General features: G+C 26.8%; 1 protein-coding gene across 1 annotated transcript; it reads left to right on the top strand.

The window, feature by feature from the left end:
* Positions 1–560: 560 nt before the first annotated feature.
* Positions 561–6629, top strand: LOC135926097 (atypical protein kinase C-like). The gene is made up of 8 exons (XM_065461781.1): positions 561–602; positions 3637–3734; positions 3877–4010; positions 4160–4245; positions 4492–4579; positions 6212–6273; positions 6367–6456; positions 6579–6629. The coding sequence occupies exons 1-8, from the start codon at positions 561–563 to the stop codon at positions 6627–6629; spliced, it is 651 nt and encodes a 216-aa protein (XP_065317853.1).
* Positions 6630–11398: the final 4769 nt, after the last annotated feature.

Raw genomic sequence — 11398 nt, 5'->3', positions numbered from 1 at the left:
ATTATCACACTTTACTGTTGAACCACTTCCCCTTCATGCCATTCCGCAGTCATACCCGAAAATCAAATGGGTTTGCTGAGCGCTATATGATAAAGACGCATTTCTATGATATGAGGCTCCGGACCATTTAAATTTAGCAAATGTATTAATTAGTCACCGAAATACTCCAAATTCAACTACTGGTAAATCGATAATGATGTTTAGAGGGCCGCTCAGGATGACATTAGATCAATGGAAGGAAACTATTTACGAGTGAAATGACTAAAAACGCATTATGGAAGCTAAAATATATAATAAGAACTTTGAGTCCCATGAATTTAAAGATAAGCAAATGTTTTGGGTAGAAAACGAAATAAGGGTCTGATCTAAAATGTTTTTAAAAAGACACATGAATTCAGATCCAAAAAATTGAGTATTATCTGAAACAATGTAACGAGGTAACCCATATCTATCAAAATAATTACACAGATTATTTATTACACTGGTCGAATTAATATGTGTTAAAATTGCAACTTCAACCCGGTGTGTAAGTGTGTCTACGCAAACAATACTTTCCAAATATGCGGTCTGATAAATCAATGTGCGTTCATTCACAAGGTCAGGTAATGTTCAGATTGTACAACAGCAATTCAATGACTCCCAGTCTTCCTTCCTAACAACTCTAGCAGTATTTAACGAAATCTTCAACATAACTATCAAAATTTACCAAACAATAGTATCTACATAATGATTTTATCTCCGCTATCCCAAGATGTCCCTGATACATTCAAGACCTCTTTGTTAGATTATCTGTTAATAATCCCATCATTATAAAATAATAATCCTTCTTCGAATATTATTTTTAATTATAATAATTTTTTTTTAACTCCGAATAATTATCAATACACCAATGATTTTTAATTAATTTAATTTGAGATTGAAACCTTTGATCGTTTCACTTAAGACTTTATTACGTGTGAAAGCTAAATCTTCTATTAAATTAATTTTTAATTCTCTGATATCATCTCCGAATTTTTTTGTAACCTCATTGGTTTTGGCTCTATTAACCTCAAACGGGACAGAAAGTCGGCACCTTTGTTTTAAATACTAGGTCTATTAATTATCTCATAGTCGTAATTTAATAGCTTCGTCGCACACCTTTAAACGGTTATTTGTTATTTTGGCCTCTTTTATAATTTAAGATATATTTTAAAAGTTTGTGATCTGTAACCAAAATAAAATATCTTCCATAAATATATAGATGGAACATTTCAAAAACGAACATGTTCGCCGAAGCTTCCCGATCAATGGTGGCGTTGATATGTAAGTAAAGAATGATGGGGTATGCAGTTAGTTTTTAAAATCAATTTTTTTTTTATAGATCAAAAAATTTAATAATGTTTTTATATTTTAAAAATAGTATATATATTTATATATATATTTACTAAATAAAATTAGAATAATATAATAAAATTACAAGGTTTTTATATACGCAAATATGGATATTCAAAATAGTGCGAATGCATGATATTTAATTTATAATACTATTTAATGATCAAATATATACACAATATTTTAATTTGTATATAATAGCAAGCAATAGGTTTCTCCTGATTAGTGTTGTATGATACAACTTACATTATGTATTTAAAGTGGTGTTTTTAATTACATTTACGTTTTATTTTACTTTTTGACAAATGTTTCACTTAAGGCGAAAAGAAGATATATTTAGATTGTAATAATATATTAAAGGTTGTTAATTGTATAACGTGATTGGAAACAATTGATTTACGAAATATATAAAGAATGATTATTTTTGATATATACACAGATAAAATTTATTCATTTTATTTCATTCTTGATAAATACGTTAAATAAAGACGATATTTCCTCTTATATTTAAATTATTCAAATTGAACAATGTTAGTAAGAAATCGGTGTGCAATAATAGGTCCTAGACCAACTTCGGAAACCACAAGAAATCACGACAGGAATATCGGCTGAATAATGAATTATTGTATCCACTTTTGATAATATATTTTTAATCTTAATAAATATTTCATTTTCTTGTGGTGACTACTAGTATATACGACTCATGGTAATTCACCATGAATTCCTAATTCGTCGACTTTTCTATAATAAATTTTAACGGTCGTCGTTGTCAGTCATGCCTTATCAAATTTTCTTAATATTTCTTCTAAATTAACTACCTGATCAAAACTATTGCCAGCAATTATTAAATCGTTTATCAAAACACTAACCATAGGAATTCCCTTTAATAGGTTTTACATAAAGTGCTGAAATATTATCGCAGTGCTCGCTCCTAAAAGATATTTTTAGGTATCGGTAATAACCGACATTAGTCGAAGTTACTAAAAGGCCACTACATTCTGGACTAACTTCGATTTTGATATTGTTCACTAGTTAATATGCAAGCGATATTGATAATCTGCCATCCAGGCAACTTTATCTATCACATTACACGCATCATCGGTATCAAATTCCATCGTAAACTGCAAACCATTTATCTTCAAATCAATGGTAGCTTTATTAGGAAACGACAAGCGAGGTGTCCATGGTGGAATCACCTGTATTGCATGAGCTCATCTTTTGCTGTGTGGTTTGCCTTGCCATATCAAAAGCATATACTTATTTTGGTATGAAGCTAGGTTTAGAACTAGATTTATTTAGGAATATGATTATTATAATTAATTTGAAAACGGGTATCCGGGTATGAATCAATGTTGTCAAGATCTAACATGTCTGATGTTAAATCTATTGTACTTAGACATTTTTTTGATCTTCCTCGAATTCAAATTCAACCTCTGCAGTTTTATATCTTAGAGTAATAATTTATTCAACCTCTGCAGTTTTATATCTTAGAACAGTAATAATTTCTCTAATTCTTTTGTAAAAAAATTTCTAGACTATGGATTTTTAATTATCCAGAGTTAGGATACTAAAATTATTTATAGAATTATTAAATGTAGATACATCCATTTTAAAAATATGTAAAATTATGCTAACTTTTAAAATTTTAGATTTTTGATTGATTGAATTCTATAATGACGTCAATATAGTTATGATTTTAAAATTGTAGAAAATAAAAATTCATCAAAATCCTGATTGACATTAAAAAAAATTACAAAAGTGATGTTGACCAATTATTAGAATAAAAAGGTATGAAATATGAAAGAAATTTCTGAGCCGGCCGTGCGCCGCGATATGAAAATCGGCAGCGCGCCGGCGTGATTTTCTTAAACGGCGGCATTTTCGGCCTAACTAAAAAAGGTCGGCTGCTAGCCAACGGCCGGCCGGCGCACAGGTCTATAGCATTATGTCATTTGAAAGTTTGGAAAAATAATATAACTTATAAATAATGTTAATGACTTTAAGCCCCATTGGATAACATTTTCGAAGGCTAGCCTTGGATTATTTTTAAAGAGCAATCTGGGTTCAAAAAAGGTCAGATTAAGATTTTAGCCAAAAATAATATTATGAGCCTGGAGATTTAGCAAGGATTAAGGTTTATTTGCCGAATCTCGAGGCTTACATAATTTTGTATTGGCCTAATATCTTACACGGGTGGTTTTTATCTACCTAAATAGGAATATTTATCAACGCTGGTTTATTTAAGTCCATCCATATTTGTTTAAGGCATTTGATTTGTACGAAAATGAAAAGGAAGTTCTCAAAATTGCGACTAACCAAAATTTTCTTATCGGCTACCATGCCTGTTTCGAAACACCCAATAAGTATATTTAATTTTTTGTTAATTATTAAATTATTTAGGATATAAATTTATGAGGATGAGACAGGAATAGATAAGGCATTTTTTTTAAATTAGTTTTAACAAAATTAATACTTAAAATTTTATCGTAAATTGTAATATTGTAGTTACATCATAGCTATGGATTACGCATGCGGTGGAGATTTGGATAATCTTATAAAATATTTGGGTAGAATTCCAGAAGAGTCCGTTAAATTCTATGTAGCGGAGTTGGTTGGGGTATCATTCCTACATTCCAAAGGTTTTACATTTTCGGGAAGATATGTATTTAATTTTAAATTGCCAGTTTATATAAATTCTTGATTAAATCATTTTTTTTTAGCAAATAAAAATGTTGGCTTCATATACATACCAACAAAATTTGTATTATATTTTTATTTTATATTTCAGGGATCTTCCATAGAGACCTCAAACCAGAGAATGTAATGCTAGATAAGGATGGCCATATACGAATAACAGATTACGGTCTTTGCAAAGTAACTTTTTCTTACATGAATTTATGAGTTTTACCAAAAAATGCAACAATTTAAGTTCATAACGAACAAAATCTCATGATACAAACTCAAAGCATAGTTTTATACAGAATTAACTTATCGGAAATATATTCCTTCTTGCAAGCACTAATATTGTGAAAATTAAAATTACAATGAGATTTATTTAACAAAATAACTACGTTCTTTACTTTTACATATATATAATTTTTGGATAATTACTTAATCTAGAGAGATTTAAGTTACGGCGAAAAAACCAAAGAGAGGGTGGGTACACTGGACTATGTAGCGCCTGAAATCTGGCGGGGTAAAAGTTATGGTAAATATTTTTTGATTTTTTATCTCCCATAATTCAATAAATATTTTATATCGTTTTTTTAATATTACTTTACAAATAATGTTACATATTTAACATAATAGAGGGATGTATAATTTTTTTTTTGTTATTCTTAATATAACTGTTTCTTGTGTTTATTTTCCTTTATAATATAGTCAATATTTCTAATATACCTAATCGAACGTTTTCTTGATTATCGTAGGCAGACCTATGATTGTTTCGACATAGTAAATTAGAGCACTTTGTATAGAGATACATATTTATTTCCAAGATTTTTTTACATGATATGTAGAAATTCAAATTAAGATATAGCGATTTGTGTGTATAAAATTAAGGAAAGTGTAAATCCTATATTTTTAATATGACAATTTTTTTTAAAAATTATAAAGCATATTGGTAAATGCAATTTAAAAGGCATATTTATAAAAATGATAGGATGTTTTATTGGTGTTTATTTCGTGAAACTATAATATGAGAAAGATTTGACTTTTGAAATTTTTAATTTTTATAACAATAATAAAGGGATTTATTACTTTTGAAAAAAAATACGTAAATAATTTAATTTTGGAGAGAGTGGTGAGGATTCAATCACTTCACAATGTGTGGAAAAGGTAATCATCATAATAAAATAGCTGGAACTTTAATTCCCACCCCTAATACACCACTCCACATCAAAAGGTACATTTGGACCAAGAATCAATTTTTCTACAAATTAATTTAGAATTTATAAACTAATAATTATTTTAAGTAGCTTATACTTTGGAATTCATATTTTATCCATATAAGTTCAATATATAGAATTTATTCAGATTTGAACAAAAATTGTCTCTGAACTACTTACGTCTCCTAAACATATTCAAAATGATCGCAATGTATATTATATATTTAAATAATAAAAAAAACATGAAAGATTTTAGGGTTGATATCTGGGCTCTTGGAGTAACTATGTATAAAATGCTTACAGGACGAAAGCCTTTCAATTTGCCTCTAAAGCAAAATCCTTGGCAAAGTATCAGTTTGTTTTCTACTAACACTTTATTTCTTATAAATAATGGGAACAAAATTTTTAATGGTCTACTTAACACCCTAAGAGAGCATATAAGTGCAAAATATTCTATAAACTGGATGGTAAGGCTGAATTTATAAATTAATATTAATTTCAAAAAATAGTTCCCATTTTAAAAGATTTTATAAAACTCGATCAGCTGTTAAGTCCATTTATGTCAACTAAAGAAAATTAAGTAATAAATTTTAAAAAAATTTATCTTATTTATCATTTTAAAATCATATTTACAAAAAATCAATGCAAAAGCTTTTAAATAAGATATTGTTAGACCGGGGTTACATGGTCAATATTTCAAATTGGGGTAGAAATTAAAGTTTTTGTTTTGAAGGAGGAATTTTAAAATTACAGATGATTTTTAATTACGGGAGTTTTGCTTAAGGGAGGTCTGTGCGTGTTTTCCAAAAAATCGCGGAAGTCTCCCGCTGATAGAGAGAGCCTTGGCCACCCAAATTTTTGTCGTTAATTTAAATACAACCTTAATAAATTTTATCCAATTTACCATTATTATAATTTATAAAATTTAAAACAAAACTTTTTTTTTATAATAGGATTAATAGGTAAAAAAGCAATAGTCCGTATTCCAGATTCAATATCTGATGAGGCTTGCCAAGTTTTGCAGAAATTTCTAGCCAAACTTTGATATAATGAATATAATAATTATGCATGCATTTTTTTAAATATAAATATATTACATTCATTATAGAAAATGGAGAACAGGCTGGGATCCAATCCCAGCACCACCATCCATTCCATTGCCTCCCTGCGCTTCTTCAGTTCTATCGATTGGAAATTGGTAACAAAAATATCTCTAAACTCTTTTAAATAGAATTTCTTTTACAGTTACTTCTATTTATGCATCAAACATTTCTGGAAGATTTAAATTGACAAAATAACCTATTCCATTTTATATTATAGCTCGAAGCCAGGAGAGTGCAACCACCTTACAAACCTATACTTCCACCCTAAGACCGGCCTTCGTCCACGCTAGTTAGAGTGATGACCAGAAAACTCGAGTAAATCTATATTAAGAAAATTTGAGAAATTCAGTTATATTTATATGCGTAGTTTTAATGACAAAGGTTATAATAAACATTTCATGAGAAATTTTATACATCCGATAATTATTTATAAGTATTGAAATAATTTGTAGTGTATCGCAAAATTTATTGGTATGATTTGTTTTAACAAAGTAAACTATTAATGTTAATTTCAGAATTACTTTAAAAATTTTCTAGGAGATCTAAGCACATTTTTTTGGTTTTCGCTATATCCAACTTTTCACCAAATATTGATCATCGCAATCATATAAGATGACGAATTATCTTCATAGTTCACGGTGTCTTTTTTAAGAGTATCTTTCAAAAGAAAGCATATATATTAAAGACTTGCGGATGAGTCGAGAATGGGATAAAAATGGTAAGATTTTTAAAAAAATCCTGTTTAGAGTTAAAGATTTAAAAATTCTGGATGGACCGTTATAAATTAATTATGCCAATTAATAAGTATGTTGGATAAAAACACTTGTACAATGGAGTGTTTAATATTCATATATTTTTCATTTTCAATTCTTCGAAACAGTCTACAAAACGGTGCCAAAATTATACTAATATTTTTAAAAAAATGAAATGATAAAAAATAATTAGGGGAGACTGGGGATAGTGTGTTCTCAGGGCAGTTATTTTCCTTATCAAATAATTTAAAAAATATAAACTTTGAAATTTAGGCAAAATTATATATTTTAATAAGGTGCTTAAGTATTAGGTCTAAAGATATTTTGGACAATATTGTTCATAAAAAATTTTAAATAAAAATTTAAATTTTTACATACCAAAAAGTATATTTTTTTAAATTTTAAATTTTCGCTAATAAATTTTTTTAGAAATTTTAAATGATAAAAAAAAATCTCCATTATATCATATATTAAAATTCTGACAAATATTTATGATAATTAAGACCTGGAGCAGGTTTGGGTTACAATATGTTCTTCTGGGGGATATGTATAATAAAGGTGAACTTAATTAAATTTAACATATTTGACAATTTATTCTTATTTATTTACTTAGAATTAGTAATATTATTTAAAGAATTTCTTAAAATCTACAGTTAAAGAAACGCGACATGCAACGCAAAAGGATAATAGGTACTCCCGATGTTTTTCATAATTCTTAAATTTTTATTTTTTTAAAAAAATTCTTATTAATTACTAAAAGATTTTTTTATTTAATAGTAATATCTAACGTAGAAATCTATGTATAAAACTATGTTTAAACATTTTGGGAAATTTGTTTCTTAAATTTTTTATAGCACTTCAATTTTTTATGGATAAAATAACCATGGTCTCCTTAAGTAATTTTTTTCCTTATAAATTAAAGTGACTTCTAATTTTATTTTTAAATTATAACTCATAACACTCCTACTTTATCATTTTATCATTATATATATATAATAATAATAAACGATAATAAATGGATTATAAATCTAGTTAAGATGTGCCATGATTGACCATGTTTTTGCTCTTTTTACATAAAAGCATTGAGTTTATTTAACAAACAAATTATATATTAATTTTTAGCTCAATTCTTAATCTTTAAAATAAAATTTGAATTAAAGCTCAAACTTTAATAGTTTATGAGCTAAATGAAATCATATGTTCAGGCCAGTCAAAATATGATATGTAAAGACTGAACATATAATAAGTGTTAACCAGCCCTGATAATTCATTATTTAATAATTCTATTATAAATATGAAATATTACAAAAGAAATACTTGTGAAAGACCTATGTTAATATTTCATCATTTTTAGGTTTATAAAAAATTAATTATTATTAACATGTCAATTTATCATTATCTTTTTAATGATAATATTAATTGAAATATCAATAAATAAAAAATAATATTGAGAGAATGAAGGTCAAAATTTTCCTCCAGCTCATATTTAAAAAAATATATATACATCAGTTTGCATTTCTTGATATTCTTATTAGGCTCGTACTTTATATTCTTTTAATCATTCTTTTAAAGAAAGAAACTGAAACATGTATTTTAATTATAAGTCTGTAAATCTGTAAATTATTAAAATATATGAAGGTCTTATAAAGAAATGTTCAGGTTTTAAGGGCCTCAATAATTTTGAACCAATCAATGATGAGATATCATCCGTTTTTTTTAAAATTATTTTATACTAATTTCAAAAGCATGTTCTAATTTGTTTGGTAAATAAAATATATTTAGAAAATAATTTTAAAAAATAATACTATTAACTTTAAAGCGACTTTATTTATGCATTTTATGGATATCATTTATATTTGTGTTGTATCTATAACTTTTAAAAATAAAATGTTATTATCTACTAATAGCTGTAACTTTAATGTCAAAGTTGGATGTAAAGTTATAAAGATCCACAATTTCCTCAGTCCAGGAGCTCTGGATAGAAATTCTGAAGTTGGGGGAAGACAATTGTTAGAATTATGCCGTAAGCTAATCTTCGTGTATCTAGTACCTTCTTCGAACATCTGGACTTCAGAGAAATATACTCTTAATATAGCCCATCATATAACAATTGACTATTTCAACTGTACTAGGTCGATAATTGATTAGATCAAAAATATTTAAGTTCTTTATCTGGTAGTGTTTAACTCAGACCACAAACTCCTTTCTTGTTATATGGTGATCGATCCGAAGGTATAAGAAGAAAATAATACTGGCAAGTGTAATGGAAAGAAATGCAAATTACATATTAATGCTCTATGAGATCAAAACATAAAGGATGAATTCATTAAATATATAAGAGAAAATTTCCTAAGTATAAAGGACTCAGTTGACACTCAATCCTCTACTTAATTTGGTAAAATACTTGCGATATTTTTACAGAGGCGGTGACCGTTTCCTTGCCAAGAAAAGGTGGATTCCCTGAGTGGATTTCTACCGAATCAAGGAATCTGATTGTTAGTCTCGTGGGATCAGGATATTACAAGAAAAATAGAGCGAAGTACATATTAGATGATATTAGTCACAAACATTTAAGAGATACGAGGATTCAAATGACACTTATAAAGTTTCAAACTATTAAAATCATTTACCTTCAAGAAGGTCATTATTATAATATCAGGCATGATAACAAAACGATTATTGATCTTATTTCTATAGCAAATAATTTTGACGAAAATAAGAAATACATAGGTTATTTTACTGGGGTATTTTTTCCCAGTATTAATTTGAACTTCAGCATTTTATATTGTTTATGCATTTTTTATGGAAGGGTATATTAGTAATCTTTAAATAATGAATTGGGGCCTAAAGAAATTTAGCTGATTAATTTGTTATATTTTTATAATATTCTTTTCTAAAATACTAATTTATCAATACATTATATCTAATTTTTTAAATCATATATTTTTTCATAAAGGTATTTCACGGACATCTCAACTCATTCCATAAATCTATCAAAAATAGCTTACGTTATCTCTATATTATTAAAAATCACGAAATGCCACCCTATATAAATTAATTGGTGCTAATAGTTAGATTACATTTTGTAAACTATATATGGATCTGATTAAACAAATAAGAATTAGTTTCTCGAGATTATAATCTCTGATTATCTTATTTAAAATTTGGTAAGAGTAATTGTCCTTTTTATTTTCGCATCACTATTTACGTAGGTTTGCCCTATCCTTAAACCCCCTCCCTTCACTATCCCTGTGGATTTGGTCATACCTACATTCGTCTATTTTTATGTTTTTTAAACCTTTTATAAATCGTATTTTATTTTATATAATTCTATCTATTATTATAATTTTATCCACATGTAATATAAAACAACCCTAAAAGCGTACATTATTAGGTAAAATAAATTCATCATATTATATTATTAGTCGTAGTAATGTTACGGCAAAGAGGGCATATTCCACCTTCTATCTTTTATTGGCACAGTATATTTCACTTCCTTCACGATCTCTTCGATCAACTAGTAATTGACTAGCAACTAATTGTGGATCTGCACTCCCTATGATCAAATATAAAGGTGTTTGTAAAAGTATATAATATTTTTAATGACAAATTTAAATTTTTTTTATATTATACAATTAAATTTTCTACAACTCAATGTATATTTTTATTATAAATCTTTGATCATATGTTTAGAATCTTTCTAAATTTTTTGTTAAAAAAGTAAATGTATTTGTTAAATTTTTAACTATTCTATATTTTTCCTGAACTTTTACTTTAGTTTTTTTATTCATTTCATTAATCGCTTCTATACCTTTTGGATATTGAATAACAACTTACAATTTTTAGGATCTTGTTAAAATTCATAGATTCCCAAGTGTAAAAAAAAATGAGTTCTTGGTAATATTATTTTTTTTTTAAATTTTATGTAATCTTAAAAACTATTAATAATTTTATAACAATTTAAACCTTCCAATTACCTTTAGAATTAAAAATTTTCAATTATCTTAACAAATTTTATATTCAGATTAACTGTTTATTTTTAAAATTATAAATAACTTTTCTTTTTCGATACACGTATTTGACACTATGGATTCCATATCCCAACATGATGACATGTATAATAAAAAAGGAAACTAAGAATTGAAAATTATTGAAAAGTTAATTGTTAAGGTGATTTTTTTTTGCCATATTTGTACGCAACCGACATATACCATTTTCTCTGTCAAAATTTGTAATTTAAGATGAAAAAATCTGACGATTTAGGCTGAAAAAATATTTCAATCAT

Source organism: Gordionus sp. m RMFG-2023, chromosome 3 (assembly GCF_954871325.1).
Source record: "Gordionus sp. m RMFG-2023 chromosome 3, tfGorSpeb1-WG-v2, whole genome shotgun sequence".
NCBI classification, from domain to species: Eukaryota; Metazoa; Nematomorpha; class Gordioida; order Chordodea; family Parachordodidae; genus Gordionus; species Gordionus sp. m RMFG-2023.
This window is presented reverse-complemented; position numbering and strand designations above follow the sequence as displayed.